Here is a 26,723-nt window from a genome sequence, read left to right as displayed (position 1 = left end):
ACAGTGCTTTGCACATAGTAAGTGCTTAACAAATACCATTATTATTATTGTTGAGGTGTAAGAAACAGTTTGGGCATATGCATATAGCCTCAGAAGAGATGAGGGCTATGACGCATGGTTTTATTTTAACGTAGGGTTTTGCAAGAACACAACCCCTACGCAATAAGAAAACTGAGTTCACTACATTGGTTGTTGGAAGCTAGTTTGGCAGATGTGAGGAGGGAGGGCATTCCAGGCCAGAGGTAGGACGTGGGCCGGGGGTCATCATCATCATCATCGATCGTATTTTATTGAGCGCTTACTATGTGCAGAGCACTGTACTAAGCGCTTGGGAAGTACAAATTGGCAACATATAGAGACAGTCCCTACCCAACAGTGGGCTCACAGTCTAAAAGGGGGAGACAGAGAACAAAACCAAACGTACTAACAAAATAAAATAAATAGAATAGATATGTACAAGTAAAATAAATAGAGTAATAAATATGTACAAACATATATACATATATACAGGTGCTGTGGGGAAGGGAGGGAGGTAAGATGGGGGGATGGAGAGGGGGACGAGGGGGAGAGGAAGGAAGGGGCTCAGTGTGGGAAGGCCTCCTGGAGGAGGTGAGCTCTCAGCAGGGCCTTGAAGGGAGGAAGAGAGCTAGCTTGGCGGAGGGGCAGAGGGATTGGGGGCATTCCAGGCCCGGGGGATGACGTGGGCCGGGGGTCGATGGCGGGACAGGCGAGAACGAGGTACGGTGAGGAGATTAGCGGCGGAGGAGCGGAGGGTGCGGGCTGGGATGGAGAAGGACAGAAGGGAGGTGAGGTAGGAGGGGGCGAGGGGATGGACAGCCTTGAAGCCCAGGGTGAGGAGTTTTTGAACCTTCATGTCCCAAGAGAAGGGAAATGAGGAAATATTTATGTATGCAGGTAAAAGTGTTTTGAACCATGTATCAGACCCGAAGATTTAAATTAGTAGAGGTGAGGCATCCCATCTAATCCATATTCTCTCATCCCTCCCACCCCCATCTTAGTTGACTCATATACCTAATTCTCTCAAGCAGTATGGCCTAATGGAAAGAGCAGGGGCTTTTAGACTGTGAGCCCACTATTGGGTAGGGACCGTCTCTATATGTTGCCAACGTGTACTTCCCAAGCGCTTAGTCCAGTGCTCTGCACACAGTAAGCGCTCAATAAATGCGATCGATTGATTGATTGATTGGGAGGCAGGAGATCTGGGTTCTCATCCCAGTTCTGCCGCTGGTCTGCTGTGTGTCCTTGGTTAAGTCACTTTACATCCCAGGACTTTAGTTTCTTCGTCTGTAAAACGGGGATAAATCACCTGCCTTCCCTCTTCGATTGTTACTTCTGATCTGATCATCGTGTATCAAATACCTGTATATATGTATATATGTTTGGGCGTATTTATTACTCTATGTATTTATTTAATTTGTACATATTTATTCTATTTATTTTATTTTGTTGATATGTTTGGTTTTGTTCTCCGTCTCCCCCTTCTAGACTGTGAGTCTGCTGTTGGGTAGGGACCGTCTCTCTATGTTGCCAACTTGTACTTCCCAAGCGCTTAGTCCAGTGCTCTGCACACAGTAAGCGCTCAATAAATACGATCGATTGATTGATTGATTGGGAGGCAGGAGATCTGGGTTCTCATCCCAGTTCTGCCGCTGGTCTGCTGTGTGTCCTTGGTTAAGTCACTTTACATCCCAGGCCTTTAGTTTCTTCGTCTGTAAAACGGGGATAAATCACCTGCCTTCCCTCTTCAATTGTTACTTCTGATCTGATCATCGTGTATCAAGTACCTGTATATATGTATATATGTTTGGACGTATTTATTACTCTATGTATTTATTTAGTTTATTTGTACATATTTATTCTATTTATTTTATTTTGTTGATATGTTTTGTTTCATTCTCCGTCTCCCCCTTCTAGACTGTGAGCCCGCTGTTGGGTAGGGACCGTCTCTCTACGTTGCCAACTTGTACTTCCCAAGCGCTTAGTACAGTGCTGTGCACACAGTAAGTGCTCAATAAATACGATTGAATGAAAGTATTTGGCATACTGTAAGTGCTTAATAAATACAATAATGAATTGATATGCACTAAATTGATCAACCAATCAATTATATTTATTGAGTGCTTCCTGGGTGCAGAGCCCTGTACTAAATGCTTGGGAGAATACTCTACAACAGATTTGGTAGACATGTTCCCTGCTCCCAAGGAGCTTAGAGTCTAGAGGGGGGGAGAATTGGCGATTATTAGGATGAAAATGTAAGCAGCGACCTAGTTTGCATAACATTCCTATGTATTGTAGAGGATTGCTTTGAACTTTTAATCCAAGTATTCTTTATTATATTTCAGAACTCTTTTTGAGTCATTTTGATGGGAAACATAAGTGTCATGGGTCACGCTCTGTGGGCCGGGATTTTCCTAATAAAAACGCCACTACCGTAGGTCATAATTTTAGCTCATTTTGGGCACAGTTGCAAGCTTTCATATACTGTTGTTAAAATAAGTTTATGGGCACGACCCGTTATTAGCAATTATTTTCATTTAAGAATCTCATAGTCCCAAGGGCTTGGACTTTCACAGAACTTTGTGGATTAATGGGTGTTTTAATTTAAAAATAATTAACATGTGACTGCTGGAAAACAAAAATTAGAACAGCATAGCATATGCGGCAAATAATTTGTAAAAATCCATTTGAAGCCTAAGAAACTACTTAAAAAACTGAGTTTCCATTTTCTTCTCCTATTGGAAATCCCTCCTTCTAAATCTCAGACAGGGTGTAGTTTTCACAAGGATAAAGTGTTGCTTTGTATTACATTTATTTGTCAGTGTGCTTTCTAGTACTGAAGATCATATCAGAATCGCCTATTTTGAATGAATATCAACTACACTAAAGCAGTTTTTAAATCTTTCACCGAGATGTATCCGTCAGAGCTATGAATGAATTATATATGTATATTGTATAAATAGAATCAATCAATCAATGGAAGCTATTCTGTTATGTAATCTTAATCTTTACATTTGTTTTAACCAGTATTATCCGTCATCATCACTGGTATTTATTGAACGTTTCCTGTGTGCAGGGCCGACACAGTGTGGCCTAGTGGATAGAGTCCACTGGCTGGGAGTCAGAGGACCTGGGTTCTAATCCCGGCTCTGCCCCTCGACTGCTGTGTGACCTTGGGCAAGTCACTTCACTTCTCTGGGCCTCAATTCCCTCATCTGTAAAATGGGGATTTAGACTGTGAACCCCCATGTGGGAGAGGGACTATGTCTAACTCGATTTGCCTGTATTCACCCCAGCGCTTTGTACAGTGCCTGGCGCGTGGTAAGCATTTAACAAATCAATCAATCAATCAATCGGATTTATTGAGCACTTACTGTGTGCAGAGCACTGGACTAAGCGCTTGGGAAGGACAAGTTGGCAACGTATAGAGACAGTCCCTATCCAACAGTGGGCTCAAACGCCACAGTTATTCTTATTCTTATTGTCATTAGCTTGGAGGAGTTCAATACAACATAATTGGCAGAGACATTCGCTGCCCACGACGATCTAACAGCTATCCCCGATTTCAGGCTGTTTCAGATGACGGCTCAGTAGCTTGTCCTTTCAAAAGAGCTCATCTTGGAGTGAGGTCCTCTCCATCCTGCTTCACCTTTGTTTATTTCCCCTTTGGGTGCCCCTCCCTTACCAGCGGACCCCACTTTGGTGGCCAGAAATGGATAGTCTCGGTGTAACTTGTCCTATGATTTAAATACTGAAAGTTAGTTCACAATCTCACATGTGCCGACATTTCTTCTCCCCCACACCCACACCACAACTCCTCAGAGATGTGATGTCTCTTCCCCCTTCTAGACTGTAAGCTTGTTGTGGACAAGGAATGTGTCTGTTATATTCTACTCTCCCAAGCGCTTAGTACAGTGCTCTGCACACAGTAAGTGCTCAATAAATACGACTGGCTGACTGCATGTTCTTCCAGCTGTAGCACCGTACCTATTGATTTACATATTTACTATTTTAAACTTATTTATCAGCGGTATTGATTGAGCATTTACTATGTGCAGAGCACTGCCCTAAGCATTTGGGAGAATACAATACAATGGAATTAGCAGACACGTTCCCTGCCCATAACAAGCTTGCAGTCTAAAGACTAGCTTAGTCTACAGTCTAGCTTATAGCTTATATCCACGTATCCAGCTTTATATTTTCTTCTCCCTCCTATTATAAATTATTTTGTGCCCTCCTTATACATATTTATTACTCTATTTATTTATTTATTTATTTATTTTACTTGTACATTTCTATCCTACTTATTTTATTTTGTTGGTATGTTTGGTTCTGTTCTCTGTCTCCCCCTTTTAGACTGTGAGCCCACTGTTGGGCAGCGACTGTCTCTATGTGATGCCAATTTGTACTTTCCAAGCGCTTAGTACAGTGCTCTGCACATAGTAAGCGCTCAATAAATACGATTGATTGATTGATTGATTGACTGATTAGCGTGGAAGCTCGGGCTGTGTTTTCTATCTCTATTTTACTCCCCTGATCTCACAGTACAGCGCTTTCTACCCAGCAGGCACTCAAATAACACCCTTGATTGAATGAGCTAAGAGGTCAGTTCTCTTAATGATGTGTAGAAGTTGTACACCATTCAGAAAAACACTCTGAATGTACATAATTGTCTAATTACTACCCGTAGGGGCTTAAAATGATACATTTCCCAATGTGATCTTGTAAGATTCAGTCCTGCAAAATCTTCTAGATCTCTAAGATTTTAAAAAAATATCAAAACTGATACATTTCCCAATGTGATCTTGTAAGATTCAGTCCTGCAAAATCTTCTAGATCTCTAAGAATGTCATTTTTTAAAAAATATCACTTTCACGATGTACGTTTCTACTTTGTTTAATGCTCCTTTAAATTTGGGCACCATTAAATCCATCCCAACTCTTTGAAATCATAGACATTTCAATTGCAATCGTTTTGGTCCCCAGAGTGAAGAGCTGACAGTTACCTGTTTCTTTCCAATGCTGAATCAAACTAGGGCTAAAATAAAACAAATGTTTTTTAAAAGAGGTCTAGCTCCCTCTGTAGATCATTGCTTTTATGCGTTAATCATTGAGTTCACAAGGAGATTTCTCCAACATCTGCATATATGTGAGTCCGTGGAATCTCATAATAACCATTATTTATCTGATGACATTAATTTTTAAGGAACCGGTTCATTGTTTCACCTCCATTTTCCCAAGTTGTCTTTGTTTACATTTTTTATATTTTTTCTCCCTTCCTCCTCCCACGCCCCCCCGGATGATTGATTTTTCCCCGTGATTTCAGTTCTCCAGCAAGGGACACCCCAAGTGGAGCAGGAACTGGTCATTGCAGGGGGTTGTTGGGGAGAGGGTGGAATCTAGAGAATCTTAGAGAAGCAGCGTGGCTCAGTGGCAAGAGCCCGGGCTTTGGAGTCAGAGGTCGTGGGTTCAAATCCCGGCTCCGCCAATTGTCAGCTGTGTGACTTTGGGCAAGTCACTTCACTTCTCTGTGCCTCAGTTACCTCATCTGGAAAATGGGGATGAAGACTGTGAGCCCCCCATGGGACAACCTGGTCACCTTGTAACCTCCCCAGTGCTTAGAACAGTGCTTTGCACATAGTAAGCGCTTAATAAATACCATTATTATTATTATTATCTAGGGGTAAAACATTGTGAATTCCCCTCAGAATCATCGCCGACTTCCCAGGGTTACTCACCCCTTCCCCTCTCCGTCTTTGGAAGCTTGACTTCAGGTAATTCTCAAGTCCTTCTCCGGCCTGAAACGCCCTCCCTCCTCATATCCGACAGACAGTTACTCTCCCCCACTTCAAAGCCTTATTTGAAGGCACATCTCCTCCAGAAGGCCCTCCCTGACTAAATCCTTTTTTCCTTTTCTTCCACTCCCTTCTCCGTCACCCTGACTTGCTCCCTTTATTTCCCCCCGGCCCCCAGCCCCACAGCACTTACGTACCTATCTGTAATTTATTTACTTATATTAATGTCTGTCTCCCCCTCTAGACCGCAAGCTCACTGTGGGCAGGGAATGTGTTTGTTATATTGCACCCTCCTCAGCGCTTAGTACAGTGCTCTGCATACAATAAGTGCTCAATAAATACGATTGACCGACTGACTAACTAGAAAGGGTAGAAAGGATGGATAAAATCCGTGAAATATTGTTGAGGGAGAATCAGCAGGATTTAGGAACAAACAGATTGGGGAAGGAAAATGAGGAGAACCAGAAGTCTTGGCACCTGCAACAGGGAAGGTGGTGATTTTTTCAGCAGTTGTGATGAGGATGAAAGGTTTGGAAGGGAAGACTTCAGTTTTCGATCTAATGAATTTAAGGTCCCGGTGCACTACCCAGTTGGAGAAATCCCAAAGACCATCGGCAGATATAATAATAATAATGATGGTATTTGTTAAGCACTTACTATGTGCAAAGCACGGTTCTAAGCGCTTTCTGCTGAGCCACGCTGCTTCTCTATGTGCTATGTGATTATAATGCAGGGGAGAGGATGAAGTTAAAAGATGTAATGATAAAATTGTGATATTTGTTAACTGCTTACTTACTGTACTAAGCACTGAGGTAGATCCAAAAGCTGACAATCCACAGCTGACAATTGGCAGAGCTGGGATTTGAACCCATGACCTCTGACTCCAAAGCCCGGGCTTTTTCCACTGAGCTACGCTGCTTCTCCACATCACCCCTTCACTGGGTGGTGCTGGCAAGAAGAATGAAAAACTGCAGAATTTCCAGACAACTGTTCTAAAGTGAGCTGTTTAAACAGGGTCATCATGAAAAGGGACAGAAGAAACATTTTGAAAATACAATGAAATAAAACCTCAAGCGCTGAAGGTAAGTGGTGGGCAGTAGGGCAACAGCCTCAGGAAACAGAGCAATCTGAGTCTTAATAATAATAATAATAATGGCATTTATTAAGCGCTTACTATGCACAAAGCACTGTTCTAAGCGCTGGGGAGGTTACAAGGTGATCAGGTTGTCCCACGGGGGGCTCACAGTCTTAATCCCCATTTTCCAGATGAGGGAACTGAGGCACAGAGAAGTGAAGTGACTTGCCCAAAGTCACACAGCTGACAGTTGGCGGAGTCAGGATTTGAACCCATGACCTCTGACTCCAAAGCCCAGGCTCTTTCCACTGAGCCACGCTGCTTCTCTTAGAATAATGCCATCATTATTATTATTATTAGAAGCGGGGGGAGACACAACAAAACAAGTAGACACTTCACTTCTCTGTGCCTCAGTTCCCTCATCTGTAAAACAGTGCTTGGCACGTAGTAAGCGCTTAACAAATGCCATCATTATTATTATTATTATATATATATGTATTATGTATATATGTTTGTACATATTTATTACTCTATTTATTTTATTTGTACATGTTTATTCTATTTATTTTATTTTGTTAATGTGTATTGTTTTGTTCTCTGTCTCCCCCTTCTAGACTGTGAGCCCACTGTTGGGTAGGGACCATCTCTATATGTTGCCAACTTGGACTTCCCAAGCGCTAAGTACAGTGCTCTGCACACAGTAAGCGCTCAATAAATACGAAAAAAAAAATAATAATGATGGTACTTGTTAAGCGCTTTGTTAAGCAATGTAATGAGGTTGCCCCACATGGGGCTCACAGTCTTAATCCCCATTTTTTCAGATGAGGTAACTGCTGTGTGACCTTGGGCAAGTCACTTGACTTCTCTGTAGCTCAGTTTCCTTATCCGTAAAATGGGGATTAAATCCTACTTCCTCCTACTTAGACTGCGAACCTCATGTGGACAGGACCGTGTCCAACCTCTTTACCGTGTATTTACCCCCGTGATTAGTACACTTCTTGACACATAGAAAGTGCTTAACCAGTACCATTACTATATTATTATCATTAGAACTGACTGTGAGCCCACTGTTGGGTAGGGGCCGTCTCTCTATGTTGCCAACTTGTACTTCCCAAGCGTTTAGTACAGTTCTCTGCACACAGTAAGCGCTCAAAAAATACGATTGATTGTCAAGAATCTTTCCCTATGGCTCTCGAAGAGGTACCAAGTTTTCTGGGAAGGGGGTGAGGGGAAAGTAGCTTGTCTTTAACCACAACCGTGGCCTGACTCAGTTGTTTCAAATGCGGTTTGCAAAATACAGTGGGGACTGTGATGGATAAATTACACTCTGGACTAACCAAAGTTATTCCCTCATGTAATGCACTCCCATACGTTTAGTGCAGCATGATTAAATTGGTCTATAGCTCTATTCATCCTAACCTTTCCTATCGTTCGTTCTGTTTTTCAACACAATTTAACCCATCTATGTTGGCCAGATTTTTTCCTTGTTCAGATGAGGCTAATGCTCTATCAGTGCACAGCTCATTGATTTTTCAAAACTCCATCTTGCGCAAAACGAGAATTGATATCCAAGCTTTTTCTTTCCCAGTAATCCTTTAATAGAGTTTAAATCCCACCGCATGCATCCTTACAATAGAGAAAGGAAAAGCAGCCTGGCCTCGTGGAAAGAGCCCGGGCCTCGGAGTCGGAAGGACCTAGGTTCAAATCCCGGCTCTGCCACTTGTCTGCTGTGTGACCTTGGGCAAGTCACTTCTCTGTGCCTCAGCTTCCTCATCTATAAAATGGGGATTAAGACTGTGAGCCCCCTTTGGGACAGGGACTACATCCAACCCGATTTGCTTGTATCCACCCCAGCGCTTACTACGGTGCCTGGCACATAGTAAGTGCTTAAATACCACAATTATTATTATTATTATTATTATTATTATTACTTAGCTAAGCAAAAATATTTAAATATTGACAAGTTGATTACAGGGTTTAAGGTCAAAAATGAAATGTGCTTGTCCAGTAAAGTCGCCTTGGCAGAATGGAAGTGAACATCAGTAGAAGCAGCGTGGCTCAGTGGAAAGAGCCCGGGCTTTGGAGTCAGGCGTCGTGGGTTCGAATCCCGGCTCCGCCACAAGTCTGCTGTGTGACCTTGGGCAAGTCACTTAACTTCTCTGAGCCTGTTACCGCATCTGTAAAAATGGGGATTAAGACTGTGAGTCCCACGTGGGACAACTTGATCACATTGTATCCCCCCCCAGCACTTAGAACAGTGCTTTACCCCCTTTTAGACTGTGAGCCCACTGTTGGGTAGGGACTGTCTCTATATGTTGCCAATTTGTACTTCCCAAGCGCTTAGTACAGTGCTCTGCACATAGTAAGCGCTCAATAAATACGATTGATGATGATGATGATGATGATGGTCTACTGAATTCAGTTACTCGTCTGAAATAGCAGCCGTGTTCTTTCAGGGCAAGTCAAATGGCAGATTGTACATATCTATTCTATTTATTTTATTTTGTTAATATAATAATAATAATAATGTTGGTATTGGTTAAGCGCTTACTATGTGCAAAGCAGATAGCATATGCGCAAGCATATGTTTGGTTTTGTTCTCTGTCTCCCCTTTCTAGACTGTGAGCCCGTTGTTGGGTAGGGACCGTCTCTATATGTTGCCAACTTGTACTTCCCAAGCGCTTAGTCCAGTGCTCTGCCCACAGTAAGTGCTCAATAAATACGATTGATTGATTGATCGATTGATAAAGATGTTAGTGTCTGACAACTTACCCCAAGTTACAGCCACCCAACGATAGATGCGAACTAAGGATACAGCCGATATTGTTGGATACTTTAACCCAGATGATCGAAGCCGCGTAGTCTGGAAGAAAGAGCATGCGTCTGGGAGTCTGAGGACCTGGGTTCTAATCCCAGCGGGGACTTGCCTGCTGTGTGACCTCGGGCAAGTCACTTAGCTTCTCTGCGCCCTCAGTTACCTCATCTGTAAAATGGGGATTGAGAGTGTGAGCCCGGGACTGTGTCCAACCTGGTTAGCTGTGTTTACCCCGGCGCTCAGTTCAGTGCCTGGCACATTGTAAACACTTACCACATACCGCGTGGCTCAGTGGAAAGAGCCCGGGCTTTGGAGTCAGAGGTCAGGGGTTCGAATCCCGGCTCCACCACAAGGCTGCTGTGTGACCTTGGGCAAGTCACTTAACTTCTCTGAGCCTCAGTTACCTCATCTGTAAAAATGGGGATTAAGACTGTGAGCCCCACGTGGGACAACTTGATCACATTGTATCCCTCCCAGCGCTTAGAACAGTGCTTTGCACATAGTAAGCGCTTAACAAATGCCATCATTATTTTTATACCATAAAAAAAAGGGTATAACCACTCCTAGGCCCGGGCTCCTGCCACTAGGCCACACTGCCTGGATGCTGCAAATCGTTGGGGTGACGGAAGCCGGGCTTTTAATAATGATGGTATTTGTTAAGCGCTTACTGTGTGCAAAGCACTGTTCTAAGCGCTGAGGGCCCTGCTGAAAGGTGTTTATAAGCACACTGTACTAAGCGCTTGGGAGAGTACAATGCAACAGAGTTGGTAGTCTCATTTCCCTACCCACAAGGAGCTTACCATCTAGAGGTTGTACTTCCCAAGCGCTTAATACAGTGCTCTGCACACAGTAGGCGCTCAATAAATATGATTGAATGAATGGAGGGGGAAGATAATAAAATAAATTATGGCTTAGTACACGAGTGCTCTGGGGCTGAGGGTGGGTGACTGTCAAGTGCTTAAAGGGGCCAGATCCGAGTGCAAGACTGACACAGAAGGGAGAGGCAGCGTGGCTTAGGGGAAAGAGCCCGGGCTTTGGAGTCAGAGGTCATGGGTTCGAATCCCAGCTCCGCCAATTGTCAGCTGGGTGACTTTGGGCAAATCACTTCACTTCTCTGGGCCTCAGTTACCACATCTGTAAAATGGGGTTTAAGACTGTGAGCCCCACGTGGGACAACCTGGTCACCTTGTATCCCCCCAGCGCTTAGACTACTGCATTGCGCATAGTAAGTGTTTAATAAATGCCATTATTATTATTATTAAGGGAGAGGGAGGAGGAGAAAATGAGAATTACCTTGCACTTTATTGCACATGTTTAAGGGCATGCAAATATTTAAACTTCAGGTGTGTAGTCAGGTATTGCACACAAAAATAAAGTCATTGGAGAGCCCCTACAGATCTCGCCTTTAGATGTCTGAGTGATAGCCTAATAAAATTCCATTTCTGTTTTGTTTTGCGTTTCATGTTAAGCTGATATGTCTGGTGATTCACGACGTGGCTGTCAAATTGGGATTCAGGCTGCAAGACAGAATAATAGATCGAAGATGAATCTGCTTTTCCTTCCTAGTACACTTCGGTTGGCATCAATGCAGTTTTTCAAATCAGAAGGACAAAAGAACAGCAGACTTTTAAAAACTTATTTCAAATAGGTGATTAACTCTGATTGAAAATATGTAATCAACCTGCCCTGCTAAGTGTTCGAAAAATCATTAGACTGACAAAAATCGTATTCAGCCTACAAAATTTGCATTGATCATGACCAGTTTATCCCAGTCAGTCCTCATCCTGTGTTCTCCAACTTTTCTTACATCCTCAGAAGCACAAGTACTTGGTTTCCTGCAATAGGAATCGAAGACTGACACTGACACTTTCCTCGCCTGGTTCTCCTTCTATCCCGAGCACTTAGAACAGTGCTCTGCACATAGTAATAAATAATAAATAATAATAATAATAATAGTAATAAATGCCATTGATTGATCAATCTCTTTGGCCTCCAAATGTTGGTCTCTTTCTCAGGCTTGTTCTCTGCCTCCCACTCTCTAACTGTGGGAATCCCTCAAGTCCCAAGTCTCAAATTTTAGTTCCTTCTCTCCGCTTCGACCTTTGCTTTGGAGGGGAGGGCTGTGAGCCCCACGTGGGACAACCTGATCACCTTGTATTCCCTCCAGCGCTTAGTAAATGCCATTATTATTATTATTATCATTATATGTGTCCGCAGGGATGGAGGAGCACACTGAAATCCATCCCCCCCCATCTTACCTCCTTCCCTTCCCCACAGCACCTGTATATATGTATATATGTTTGTACATATTTATTACTCTATTTATTTATTTATTTTACTTGTACATATCTATTCTATTTATTTTATTTTGTTAGTATGTTTGGTGTTGTTCTCTGTCTCCCCCTTTTAGACTGTGAGCCCACTGTTGGGTAGGGGCTGTCTCTATATGTTTGCCAATTTGTACTTCCCAAGCGCTTAGTACAGTGCTCTGCACACAGTAAGCGCTCAATAAATACGATTGATGATGATGAAATCCCAGGAAGAGGGAATGGAAATTGAAAGCTGGGATCAATAAGGGGGCCAAGAGGCTTTGCTTGAACTAACAGTGATAATAATTGAGGTATTTGTGAAGTGTATTAAGAGCTAAGGGTGACTACAACGTAATCAGGTGGGGCCCTGTCTCACATGGGGGCTCACAGTCTATGAGGGAAGAAAAACAAGCATTTTTTTCCCCGATTTTACAGTTGTGGAAACTGAGGTACACGGAAGTGACTTGTCCAAGGTCACAAAGCGGGCAAGTGGCAGTCTCTTAGCTACTGAGTTAGGTTCAACACCTCCCTGTCATTTCAGGGCACGTCTGACCCTCTCCTGCTTCAGTAGCTCTAGGATCCCTGCTCTTATTCTGATTCTAACTCAAGGAATCCAGGCTCTATTTATTTATTTATCTTGCTTGTACATATCTATTCTATTTATTTTATTTTGTTAGTATGTTTGGTTTTGTTCTCTGTCTCCCCCTTCTAGACTGTGAGCGCGCTGTTGGGTAGGGACTGTCTCTATGTGTTGCCGACTTGTACTTCCCAAGCGCTTAGTACAGTGCTCTGCACACAGTAAGTGCTCAATAAATACGATTGATTGATTGATTGGGTGTGTGTTGGTCTTTTGGACAGCCCTGTTTCCTGGGCGTTCATTAGGTTGGCATCCATCCTCCCGCCCCAGCAAATAATGAGTGTGGAGGGGACCTACATACCTCCATCAGTTCAGTCAATCAATTGCATTTATTCATTCAATCATATTTATTGCGCGCTTACTGTGTGCAGAGCACTGTACTAAACGCTTGGGAGAGTACAATATAACAATGTAACGTTCCCTGTCCACAACAGGCTTACAGTCTAGAGCTCACAGTCATCTGCAGGGAAAGTGCTGGGCAACCCTAAAATAACCGGCCACGACAAACACAGTTTGAGGCACGCAGCCCAATAATTCCTTCGAGGCCTTTTTAAAATTTATTTTTTAATGGTATTTGTTAAGCGCTTACTATGTGTCCGGTACTGTACTAATCACTGGGTTGGATGCGAGCCAATCAGGTTGGACAGGGTCCAATAATAAGGATGGTATTAAGCGCTTGCTATGTGCCGAGCATAGTTCCAAGCTCTGGGGTGGATGCAAGGCGATCAGGTTGTTATTATTATTACTATGGTATTTGTTAAGCGCTTACTATGTGCTTCTAGACTGTGAGCCCACTGTTGGGTAGGGACCGTCTCTATCTGTTGCCAGCTTGTACTTCCCAAGCGCTTAGTACAGTGCTCTGCACACAGTAAGCGCTCAATAAATACGATTGATTGATTGATTGATTGATTTTAGACTGTGAGCCCACTGTTGGGTAGGGACTGTCTCTATATGTTGCCAACTTGTACATCCCAAGCGCTTAGTACAGTGCTCTGCACACAGTAAGCGCTCAATAAATACGATTGATTGATTGATTGATTGATATGTGTCAGGCACTGTACTAAGCAGTGGGTGAATACCAGCAAATTGGATTGGGCACAGTCCCTGTCCCACGTGGGGCTCACAGTCTTAATCCCCATTTTACAGATGAGGGAACTGAGGCCCAGAGAGGAAGAGGGAAAAAGGCGATCCGGCGCATGCGCAGTGGCCGTCCACCCGCCTGTCCATCATCCCCGTGAAAGGAAGGGGGGAAAAGACGGTTCGGCGCATGCGTAGTGGCCGTCCACCCGCCTGTCAATCATCCCCGTGAAAGGAAGGGGGGGGGGAAAAGACGGCTCGGCGCATGCGTAGTGGCCGTCCACCCTCCTGCCCATCATCCCCGTGGAAAAAAGGGGGGGGGGGGGGAAAAGACGGTTCGGCGCATGCGTAGTGGCCGTCCTCCCGCCCGTCCATCATCCCCGGGAAAGGAAGGGGGGGGGGAAAAAGACGGCTCGGCGCATGCGTAGTGGCCGCCCACCCGCTTGTCCAGCAGCGTGGCTCACTGGAAAGAGCCCGGGCTTTGGAGTCAGAGGTCATGGGTTCAAATCCCGGCTCTGCACATTGTCAGCTGTGTGACGTTGGGCAAGCCACTTAACTTCTCTGCGCCTCAGTTATCTCATCTGTAAAATGGGGATGAAAACTGTCAGCCCCCCATGGGACAACCCTGTGACCTCCCCAGTGCTTAGAACAGTGCTTTGCACATAGTAAGCGCTTAATAAATGCCATTATTATTATTATTATCCCCGGGAAGAGGGAAAAGAAGGCGGTTCGGCGCATGCGTAGTGGCCATCCTCCCGCCCGTCCGTCATCCCCGGGGAAGAGAGAAAAGGCGGCCGACGTTCCGGCGCATGCGTAGTGGTCGTCCACCTGCTTGTCCATCATCCCCGAGGAAGGGAGGGGGAAAAGACGGTTCGGCGCATGCGTAGTGGCCGTCCGCCCGCCCATCATCCCCGGGAAAGGGGAAAAGACGGCGGTCCGGCGCATGCGTAGTGGCCGCCCTCCCGTCCGTCCATCATTCCCGGAGAAGGGGGGGAAAAGGCGGTCCGGCGCATGCGTAGTGGCCGCCCTCCCGTCCGTCCATCATTCCCGGAGAAGGGGGGGAAAAGGCGGTCCGGCGCATGCGTAGTGGCCGTCATCCCCGGGAAAGGAAGGGGGAGAAAAGACGGTCCGGCGCATGCGTAGTGGCCGTCATCCCCGGGAAAGGAAGGGGGAGAAAAGACGGTCCGGCGCATGCGTAGTGGTCGTCATCCCCGGGAAAGGGAGGGGGAGAAAGACGGTCCGGCGCATGCGTAGTGGCCGTCCTCCCGCCCGTCTGTCATCCCCGGGAAAGGAAGGGGGAGAAAAGACGGTCCCGCGCATGCGTAGTGGCCGTCCGCCCGCCCGCCCGCCCGTCATCCCCGGGGAAGGGAGGGGGCAGAAAGGCAGGGCGACGGTCAGGCCCCGCCCCCTTCCCCCGCCCCGGCTCTGATTGGCCGCCCGGGGCCCCGCCCGGGCTCTGATTGGCCGCCCGGGGCCCCGCCCCCCGGAGCTGTCAGTTACGGAGGGGCGCCCCCCCGCGGCCCGGCCCGCCCCTGCACGGCCCGCCCCGGCCCGGCCAGGCCCGGCCCGACGGCTCCCGACGATTCCCGACGGTGGTTCCCGACGGATCCCGGCGGATCCCGACGGATCCCGGCGGCGGCGGCGGGTCCCCGGGCCCGGGAATCCCGGCGGAGCCATGTTAAGGAGGATTTTGCAGCGGGTAAGACAGCGAGGATCCCCCCCGCCCTGCGGGAAACCGCGCAGCACTCCCTGTGTGGGAGTCTGTGTGTGTGTGTGTGTGTGTGTGAGCGAGAGAGAGTGTGTGAGTCATAATGATTAATTGATTAACTATTTATTTATTTATTTTACTTGTACATATCTATTCTATTTATTTTATTTTGTTAGTATGCTTGGTTTTGTCTCCCCCTTCTAGACCGTGAGCCCACTGTTGGGTAGGGACCGTCTCTCTATGTTGCCAACTTGTCCTTCCCAAGCGCTTAGTACAGTGCTCTGCACGCAGTAAGCGCCCAATAAATACGATTGATGCTGATGATTAACTAATAATGGCACTTATTAAGCGCTCACTATGTGCAAAGCACTGTTCTAAGCGCTGGGGAGATTACAAGGTGATGATAATAGTAGTGATGCTATTTGTTAAGCGCCGGGGAGATTACAAGGTGACCAGGTTGTATCCCGGGAGGCTCCCAGTCTTCATCCCCATTTTCCGGATGAGGGACCTAATAGTGTGTGAGTAATAATACTAACAATACTAATGAGGGGGTTTGTTAAGCGCCTACTATGTGCCAAGCCCTGTTCGTAGCGTTGGGAGGGATACAAGGTGATCAGGTTGTCCTTCATGGGGCCCACGGTCTTCATCCCCATTTTCTGGATGAGGGAACTAATAGTGTGTGAGTAATAATAGTAACAATACTAATGAGGGTGTTTGTTAAGCGCCTACTATGTGCCAAGCCCTGTTCTTAGCGTTGGGAGGGATACAAGGTGATCAGGTTGTTCCCCGAGCGGCTCACAGTCTTTATCCCCATTTTCCAGATGAGGGAACCAATAGTGTGTGAGTAATAATAGTAACAATACTAATGAGGGTGTTTGTTAAGCGCCTACTATGTGCCAAGCCCTGTTTGTAGCGTTGGGAGGGATACAAGGTGATCAGGTTGTTCCCTGGGAGGCTCCCAGTCTTCATCCCCATTTTCCAGATGAGGGAACTAATAGTGTGTGAGTAATAATAGTAACAATACTAATGAGGGTGTTTGTTAAGCACCTACTATGTGCCAAGCCCCCTTCTCAGCCCTGGGGAGATTACAAGGTGATCAGGTTGTATCCCGGGGGGCTCCCAGTCTTAATCCCCATTTTCCGGATGAGGGAACCGATAGTGTGTGAATAATAATAGTAACAATACTAATAAGGGTATTATTTGTTAAGCGCCTGCTATGTGCCAAGCCCTGTTCTAAGCGCTGGGAGGGATACAAGGTGATCAGGTTGTTCCCCGGGCGGCTCACAGTCTTCACCCCCATTTTCCAGATGAGGGAACTAATAGTGTATGAGTAATATTAGCAGCAATACTAATGAGGGTGTTTGTTAAGCGCCTACTATGTGTCAAGCCCTGTTCTAAGCGCTGGGAGGGATACAAGGTGGTCAGGTTGTCCCCCGGGCAGCTCACAGTCTTCATTCCCATTTTCCAGATGAGGGAACCAATAGTGTGTGAGTAATAATAGTAACAATACTAATGAGGCGGTTTGTTAGGCGCCTACTATGTGCCAAGCCCTGTTCTTAGCGTTGGGAGGGATACAAGGTGATCAGGTTGTTCCCCGAGCGGCTCACAGTCTTTATCCCCATTTTCCAGATGAGGGAACCAATAGTGTGTGAGTAATAATAGTAACAGTACTAATGAGGGGGTTTGTTAAGCGCCTACTATGTGCCAAGACCCCTTCTCAGCCCTGGGGAGATTACAAGATGATCAGGTTGTCCCCCGGGGTGCTCCCAGTCTTCATCCCCATTTTCCAGATGAGGGAACTGGTAGTGTGTGAGTAATAATAGTAACAATACTAATGAACGTGTTTGTTAAGCTCCTACTATGTGCCAAGCCTTGTTTTAAGCGCTGGGGAAGTTACAAGGTGATCAGGTTGGCCCTCCGGGGGGCTCACAGTCTTTAATCCCCATTTTCCAGATGAGGGAACTAATAGTGTGTGAGTAATAATAGTAACAATACTAATGAGGGGGTTTGTTAAGCGCCTACTATGTGCCAAGCCCCTTTCTCAGCGCTGGGGAGATTACGAGGTGATCAGGTTGTCCCGCATGGGGCTCCCAGTCTTCATCCCCATTTTCCAGATGAGGGAACTGATAGTGTGTGAGTAATAATTGTAACAATACTAATGAGGGTGTTTGTTAGGCGCCTACTATGTGCCAAGCCCTATTCTTAGCGTTGGGAGGCATGCAAGGTGATCAGGTTGTTCCCCGGGCGGCTCCCAGTCTTCATCCCCATTATCCAGATGAGGGAACCAATAGTGTGTGAGTAATAATAGTAACAATACTAATGAGGGGGTTTGTTAAGCGCCTACTATGTGCCAAGCCCTGTTTTCAGCGCTGGGGAGGTTACGAGGTGATGAGGTTGTCCCCCGGGGGGCTCACAGTCTTCATGCCCATTTTCCAGATGAGGGAACTAATAGTGTGTAAGTAATAATAGTAACAATACTAATGAGGGGGTTTGTTAGGCGCCTACTATGTGCCAAGCCCTGTTCTAAGCGCTGGGAGGGATACAAGGTGGTCAGGTTGTCCCCCGGGCAGCTCACAGTCTTCATTCCCATTTTCCAGATGAGGGAACCAATAGTGTGTGAGTAATAATAGTAACAATACTAATGAGGCGGTTTGTTAGGCGCCTACTATGTGCCAAGCCCTGTTCTTAGCGTTGGGAGGGATACAGGGTGATCAGGTTGTTCCCCGGGCGGCTCCCAGTCTTCATCCCCATTTTCCTGATGAGGGACCTAATAGTGTGTGAGTAATAATAGTAACAATACTAATGAGGGTGTTTGTTAAGCACCTACTATGTGCCAAGCCCCGTTCTCAGCACTGGGGAGGGATACAAGGTGATCAGGTTGTCCCCCGGGGGGCTCCCAGTCTTCATCCCCATTTTCCAGATGAGGGAACTAATAGTGTGTGAGTAATAATAGTAACAATACTAATGAGGGGGTTTGTTAAGCGCCTACTATGTGCCAAGCCCTGTTCTTAGCGTTGGGAGGGATACAAGGTGATCAGGTTGTCCCTCATGGGGCCCACGGTCTTCATCCCCATTTTACAGATGAGGGAACCGATAGTGTGTGAATAATAATAGTAACAATACTAATAAGGGTATTTGTTAAGCGCCTACTATGTGCCAAGCCCTGTTCTAAGCGCTGGGAGGGATACAAGGTGATCAGGTTGTTCCCCGGGCGGCTCCCAGTCTTCACCCCCATTTTCCAGATGAGGGAACTAATAGTGTGTCAGTAATAATAGTAACAATACTAATGAGGGTGTTTGTTAAGCGCCTACTATGTGCCAAGCCCTGTTCGTAGCGTTGGGAGGGATACAAGGTAATCAGGTTGTTCCCCGGGAGGCTCCCAGTCTTCATCCCCATTTTCCAGATGAGGGAACTAATAGTGTGTGAGTAATAATAGTAGCAATACTAATGAGGGGGTTTGTTAAGCGCCTACTATGTGCCAAGCCCCGTTCTCAGCGCTGGGGAGATCACAAGGTGATCAGGTTGTCCCTCATGGGGCTCCCAGTCTTCATCCCCATTTTCCAGATGAGGGAACTAATAGTGTGTGAGTAATAATAATAATAATGGTATTTATTAAGTGCCTACTTTGTGCCAGGCACTGTTCTAAGCACCGGAGAGGTTACAAGGTGATCAAGTTGTCCCCCAGGGGCTTACAGTCTTCACCCCCATTTTCCAGATGAGGGAACTAATAGTGTGTGAGTAATAATAATAATAACGATGGTATTTGTTAAGCGCCTACTATGTTCCAAGCACTGTTCTAAGCGCTGGGGAGGTTACAAGGTGATCAGGTTGGCCCTTGGGGGGGCTCACAGTCTTTAATCCCCATTTTCCAGATGAGGGAACTAATTGTGTGTGAGCAATAATAATGATGGTATTTGTTAAGCGCCTACTATGTGCCAGGCACTGTTCTAAGCGAGGTTTTCATCCCTATTTTCCAGATGAGGGAACTAATAGTGTGTGAGTAATAATAATAATAATGATGATGGTATTTGTTAAGCGCCTACTATGTGCCAAGCACTGTTCTAAGCGCCGGGGAGGTTACAAGGTAATGAGGTTGTCCCACGTGGGGCTCCCAATCTTCACCCTCATTTTTCAGATGAGGGAACTGAGGCCCAGAGAAGTGAAGTGACTTAATGATAATAATAATAATGACCGCATTTGTTGAGCGCTTACTATGTGCCAAGCACTGTTCTAAGCGCTGGGGAGGCTACAAGGTAATCGGGTTGTCCCACGTGGGGTTCCCAGTCTTCATCCCCATTTTCCAGATGAGGGAACTAATAATAATAATAGCATTTGTTAAGTTAAGCGCTTACTATATGCCAAGCACTGTTCTAAGCGCTTGGGTAGATACAAGGTGATCAGGTTGTCCCCCGTGGGGTTCCCAGTCTTCATCCCCATTTTCCAGATGAGGGAACTGAGGCATAGAGAAATGAAGTGACTTGCCCAAAGTCTCCCAGCTGAGAAGTGGCGGAGCCGGGATTTGAACCCACGACCTCTGACTCCCAAGGCTGGGCTCTTTCCCCTGAGCCACGCTGCTTCTCTGTCTATAATAATAATAATAATAATTAATTCATTCAATTGCATTTATTGAGCGCTTACTGTGTGCAGAGCACTGTACTAAGCGCTTGAGAAGTACGAGTCGGCAGCATATAGAGACGGTCCCTACCCAACAGTGGGCTTACCGTCTAGAAGATGACGATGACATTTGTTAAGCGCTTACTATGTGCCAAGCACCGTTCTAAGCGCTGGGGGAGATACAAGATATTTATTACTCTATTTATTTTACTTGTACATATTCTACTTATTTCATTTTGTTAATATGTTTTGTTTTGTCGTCTGTCTTCCCCTTCTAGACTGTGAGCCCGCTGTTGGGTAGGGACCGTCTCTCTATGTTGCCGACTTGTACTTCCCAAGCGCTTAGTACAGTGCTCTGCACGCAGTAAGCGCTCAGTAAATACGATTGAATGGATGAATGAATGCAAGGTGATGAGGTTGTCCCCCCTGGGGCTCCCAGTCTTCATCCCCATTTTCCAGATGAGGGAACTGAGGCATAGAGAAGTGAAGCAACTTGCCCAGGGTCATACAGTGTTCATTCCATCCAGTGTATCGATTGAGCGCTCACCGTGTGCAGAGCATTGTACTAAGCGCTTGGGAAGGACAAGTCGGGTGGGCTCTGGGGGTCCCAGGAATGCCGAGCGATCTGCCTGCTAATGCGGTGACGGCCCTGTGCGGAGCCCTGGGCTAAACGCTCGGGAGAGGATTGGGAATCTGGCTGGATCCAGGCAGGGGAGGGATAGGGGAGTCTGCTGGGATCCAGGTGGGAGGATTTGGGGGTCCTGCTGGGATCCAGGAGGGGGAAATTGGGGATCCTGCTGGGCTCCACGAAGGGGGGGATTGGGGATCCAGTATGGGAGGGATTGGGGATCCTGCTGGGATCCAGGAGGGGGGAGATTGGGGATCCCACTGGGATCCAGTATGGGAGGGATTGGGGATCCTGCTGGGATCCAGGAAGCGGGGGGGGATTGGGGATCCCGCTGGGATCCACGAGGGGGGAATTGGGAATACTTCTGGGATCCAGAAGGGGGGATTTGGGGGTTCTACTGGGATCCAGGCAGGGGAGGAATCAGGGATCCTGCTGGGATCCAGGCGGGAAGAATTGGGGGTCCTGCTGGGATCCAGGAGGGGGAAATTGGGGATCCTGCTGGGCTCCAGGAAGGGGGGGATTGGGGATCCTGCTGGGATCCAGGATGGAAGGGATTGGGGATCCTGCTGGGATCTGTGGCGGGGTGGAATTGGGGATCCTGCTGGGATCCAGGAGGGAGGAATTGGGATACTTCTGGGATCCAGAAAGGGGGATTTGTCCTGCTGGGATCCAGGCAGGGGAGGGATAGGGCATTCTGCTGGGATCCAGACGGGAGGAATTGGGGGTCATTCATTCATTCATTCAATTGTATTTATTGAGCGCTTACTATGTGCAGAGCACTGTACTAAGCACTTGGGAAATACAAGTTGGCAACATATAGAGATGGTCCCTACCCAACAGTGGTCCTGTTGGGATCCGGGGGGATTGGGGATCTTGCTGGGATCCAGGAGGGAGGAATTGGGGATCCTGCTGGGAACCAGGAGGGAGGAATTGGGAAAACTTCTGGGATCCAGAAAGGGGGATTTGGGGGTCCTGCTGGGATCCAGGCAGGGGAGGGATAGGGCATCCTGCTGGGATCCAGACGGGAGGAATTGGCGGTCCTGCTGGGATCCAGGAGGGGGAAATTGGGGATCCTGCTGGGATCCAGGTGGAATAGCGAAGTATGGCTGGGCAGGCAGAGGCTTCCCTGGGCAATTCCTTCAAGTCTCCATCCTCCCACGCCTCTCTTCTTCAGAGTCGGAATCACCACTGCCAGCTTGGTGTAGCTGCTTTATCCCAGCAATTCTGGGGGGAGAATTCGACAAAACCCGCGGTGAAGGGCGCTCAGTTGATGTAGAGCCACTGACAGCCTTGACAAAGACAGTACTTTCTTCCAACTTGGGTTTATGAAGCACGGACATTGTCTTTAAAAGACGACGACTGTTAATGCCGACAGGAATAAATCTAGCCAGCGAGTCGTTTCGAGGTATTCAAAGTCTTCTCCTACCCTTACCCCACCCACCCTGAATTCCTGCCGGTCCTGTTGCAAATGATCAAATATAGAAAAGCCGAAATACATTAATGTAAAAGCCAGCCTGTCCCAAAGGCCGTGGGTCAAGTGATGACGAATTGATTTCTGGAGGCACGGAAATTAAAATGTCTCTCCCCCCACCTCCCCATGCAAGAGTTTATTGTACTTAATCTACTGTTTTTGCTCGCGGGATGTCCATCTTCTGCTAATATTTTCTTATGACTTGTTTCAGGGAGACAGTGGGAGGGTGTAACAAAATGCAGACGATGATGGAAGCAGAGGTGCCAGAAACATTATTTGGTTTCCACCGGGACGGGATAACTGGTTCCAAGAATAAAAGAAGCGTGTTAATCTGTGGTGTTCATCTGAAGGATGTACTAGAGAGTTGAGTCATTCAGCGTGTGGAAAGAGAGGTCTCTGGTTTCTGCGTGGCTTTCATGTCATGTCAGTATCATGGCAAACTTAGTCACGGATCGGAGTTGCTTTGGCGTATGACTTAGTTTTGAAACCTGACAGTTTTTAAAGTAGGTTTGTCAGAGACGCTTCCAAGTTGAAAAACTGTAGCATTATTACTGGCAGGGCACGAAGGACTCGCTTTTTCTTTATCCATTCACTAAACATCTTGTATGATTTTTTTTCTGAGGCGAGATGTGATGTCGGGATGTTAAAAGGAGGCGGGCATCCGATATCTGTTGATACCAAACTTTGGACTGTTTGCGTGGAAAACGATAAACATTTCTCGAACTATCAGACTGTTGATTTATGAAATGATTCATCATTTTTAGGGAATGGCATACTTAGGCTTCTAGGCTTATACAAAAATAATAAAGTTTTGACAGTTTATTTGGAAATAATTTATCTAGTTTTTACTCACAATTTTAGTAGTACTCTGAAATTGTGGAACCCGGCAACCGTTTCATTTCTCCCCACCCTGTGGCTGCTTCTCATCAGAAGAAATAAAACACCAACACACTGCAGAAGCTCTGCTGGCTTCTGGATATTTTTTATAAACTCTTCCACATGTTTCAATATTACATATCATTTGGTTTGTATTCTCTGTTTTTGTTCAAAGACGGCTTTTATACTTTGACCACAATTCTGAAAGTGTGTTCTCAAAGGCAGAATAAACAGCACTGGCACTGTGTTTACTATTGGTCATGGGCAATTCAGAGCAAATTCAGGGAGATTGTGCTTTTAACATACGGATAGTTTAGCTTCAAGTTTTGGTGCTGGCAATGAGATCAAAAACATTCTTGAATTTTACTTAGCTTCCAAAATAGTGCATCACTCTTGTAAGGTTTTAATCATCAAACGTGAATGCCAGGAAATAAAAGGGTCATTCATTCCATCATAATTTATTGAGCGCTAACTGTGTACGGAGCACTAAACTAAGCTTTTGAGAGAGTACAGTTTTACAGTAAACAGACACATTCCCTGTCCACAGTGAGCTTACAGTCTCGACGGGGAGACAGACGTTAATATAAATAAATTACAGATACATGCGTAAGTGCTGTGGGGATTGGAAGGGAGGATGTGCTGACATGTGAAAAGATGACCCGTGTCAGTTCTTGAATAATTACTATAATTTTCTGTTCACCTTCATTTTTATATCAATTTTTATCTGGAATTGAGAAACAATATATTCTAATAATATAGCAATAGCACTCATTCTCCAGTTCTATAATGGGAAAGACATATGTATTTGTCACTGAGCTGGAAAATGGTTTGAATCTTGTAACTTTTGAAATTGATGTCAAATATTTGTTGCACTTTCGACCTTTATTACATTGTGTCGAGAAATCCCTCTTGAGAAAGTGACTTTGACTATAACCTATCTTTAAAAATTGAAATGATGGCAAGTGATTAATTTCCTTTTTAGTTTAGTGAATTTTATGCTAGTAGAAAAGTGATTGAGGAGAGAAAATAGGTACCTAATCCAGGTTATCGCATATGAACCTGTTTGCCTGTCATATGAGTGTAGTCAAGTATGCCTCTTTACATTATTAAAAGAATACTATCAAGATAGAGTAGGGATATAGAAAAAATATTAAACAAACATGGTCTGAATTTTCATAAAAATCAGTCAAGACAAGCACTTTAGAATTTGTGATAATTCTTTGGTTTGCCTTCTAAAATAGCTATTAAACTTTGTTTTAGCTTATCTTTTTAATATTTTACGTAGAAATAAAATAGAAGGATTTGTAAGTAGCAGTCAAAGATATGACTTCATCTCACTCTCTTACCAGACAAATTCTATCTTGGAGGAATTAATATATAGTAAAAAAACTAAAGTGCTTTTGCTACCATTTCTTTTTAACTGGTAGTATAAAGGTGGTAGCTATAAAAGAAATATAATGAATATTCCTTTTTACTAACTTTGATTCATCATGTAGTTCCAGGCAAACTATTTTTCAAATATTTTTTCCATTTCTTTTTAACTAGTAGTATAAAGGTGGTAGCTATAGAAGAAATATAATGAATACTATTCCTTTTTACTAACTTTGATTCATCATGTAGTTCCAGGTAAACTATTTTTCCAATATTTTTTTCAATGAATGAGGTTTAAAGATTTGGCAACTCTCTGTGTGTTGGTCACTAAAGAATAATAGGAGAAGACCTCTGAGAGCATTTCACAAAGTGCAGAATTGATCCCAGAAATCACTGGGCATGTTGGTTTTAATCATTCAGTGGTATTAATTGAGCATTTAACGTTTGCAGAACACTCTACAGAGCACTCGGGAGAATTCAGTACAGTAGAATTGGTAGACTTGATCTCGGCCCTCCAGGACCTTACAATTTCCTAAAAATGGAGATAATGTTTTCCTTTTGTCCATCACACATGTGTAATGATGCATTGAGAGGGTGATACAGATTAGTTAGGCCGGTTGAAACACAAATAACTTTTCCTACTATCAGTGCTGCTCTTTGATTACACCTGTCTTCAGTGATTTTCAGGAGAGTGCTTAGCTGACAGCTGTTTTGGGAGAAGCCCTGCAACCCTTAAGAGCTGAAAGGCTGTAGTGGCTACTGAATTAAAATGGGCTGTTGGCAAGACCATAGTTCAGACACCCCTCAAATGAGCCAGAGGCCGACTGGACCCCAGAAAAGAATCTGTGGAATTTAGATTCATATTCTGCTCCGGTGATATGGTGTTCCTGTTGGATGTGGGAGGAGAACGTACGTATATATCCTTAATTTATTTATATATATTCGTGTCCATCTCTCCCTCTAGACTGTAAGATCATTGTGGGCAGGGAGTGTGTATGTTATATTATGTTGTACTCTCACAAGCGCTTAGTTCAGCGCGCTGCACACAGTGAGCGTTCAACCAATATCGACCGATTGGGCGAGAAGCTGGAAACTGGCTCTAAGGTTCTAGCAATTGAATGACGCACCGCAGGAATTGGCCCTTGATCTAGAATCAATATTTTCACTAATGATGTGGATGATAAGGTCATGGTGGGCAGGGAACACGTCCACCAAGTCTGTTGAGTTGTACACTGCTTTGCACACAGAAAGCACTCAATAAATACCGTCGATGACGACGATGATAGAGTAGAAATCCAGTCCAGTGAATGTAGCAACGATAACATTGTGTGGAATGGCCAAAGCTGATGAATGGGACTAGTCATCAGCTCCAAACAGATTGACGTTCAAAATGCTCAAAATCGAATGTTTGGGGACAAAAGCCAAATTACTTCAATATGGAATAAAAAGATCTGGGAATGCTAGGGAACCCAGGTTGACCGAGTCTAAAATATACCTACATAGGGAGTTTTCCTGTAATCAATCAGTCAGTGGTCCTTTTTGAGTGCTTCTGGTGTGCAGATCACTGTACTAAGCACTTGGGGAGAGTATAATACAGTACAGAGTTGGTAGACACATTCCCTTCCCACAAGGAGCTGGGGTTGTGTTCTTAAAGTATCTTGTGTTATGGGATAATCCCATTGCAGGAATGATGATTCAGTGATGGAAATTAACATTTGGGAAGAGTTGGCTTGACAAGTACCACCATTTTGAGTACAGAAAACGGACCCTGGTCTAAGCTGTGGTCGTATCGTGGCGTAGGCTGAGGTATCAGCCTCTTTACTGGTCTCCCTGCCTCCAGCCTCTTTCCCCCTATTATCTGTACTGCGCACTGTTGCACAGATCACCTTCTCGGAGTTTCTCAGGACAGGAAAGGTGTCTTCAAACTCTGTTGTAGTCTACTCTCCCAAATGCTTAGTCCAGTGGTCTTCACACAGTAAGGACTCAGTAGATGCCGTTGATGTCGATGATGATCTCAGCACACATCTGTTCCAGCCTCTGTTCAGGCTTGGTGGTCACCCAGTCACCCTGGGCTGATTCTGTGAAGCGATTCATAATCATCTGCGCGTCTTGTGTATGTTATTCAGGAGCACAGTTGTCATTTTAAACCAGTCCTTGGAGGCCCGACTCGAAGACTTTTGATGATGCTCTCAGCCCGGTGAACTGGAGGCATACTGTGACATCAGCTGCCACGTATCCTCACGCTTGGCAGTGTAGGGTAGCCGAAATAGGATCGTCCGCACTTACTTCACAGCCCTGCTATAGGCTTCCAGTTGTGATTGGGAAAGGGT

General features: G+C 45.5%; 1 protein-coding gene across 1 annotated transcript in view; it reads left to right on the top strand.

Annotated features, from left to right (window-relative positions):
• The first annotated feature begins 15,326 nt into the window (after positions 1–15,326).
• The window catches only part of EEA1 (early endosome antigen 1), a 98,359-nt gene continuing 86,962 nt past the window's right edge, over positions 15,327–26,723 (top strand). Inside the window, exon 1 of the mRNA XM_038756018.1 lies at positions 15,327–15,424. Coding sequence (XP_038611946.1) covers positions 15,401–15,424 — 24 coding nt within the window. The 5' untranslated portion in view covers positions 15,327–15,400. The remainder of the gene's footprint in view (positions 15,425–26,723) is intronic.

The sequence above is a fragment of the Tachyglossus aculeatus genome, chromosome 14 (assembly GCF_015852505.1).
Source record: "Tachyglossus aculeatus isolate mTacAcu1 chromosome 14, mTacAcu1.pri, whole genome shotgun sequence".
NCBI classification, from domain to species: domain Eukaryota; kingdom Metazoa; phylum Chordata; class Mammalia; order Monotremata; family Tachyglossidae; genus Tachyglossus; species Tachyglossus aculeatus.
This window is presented reverse-complemented; position numbering and strand designations above follow the sequence as displayed.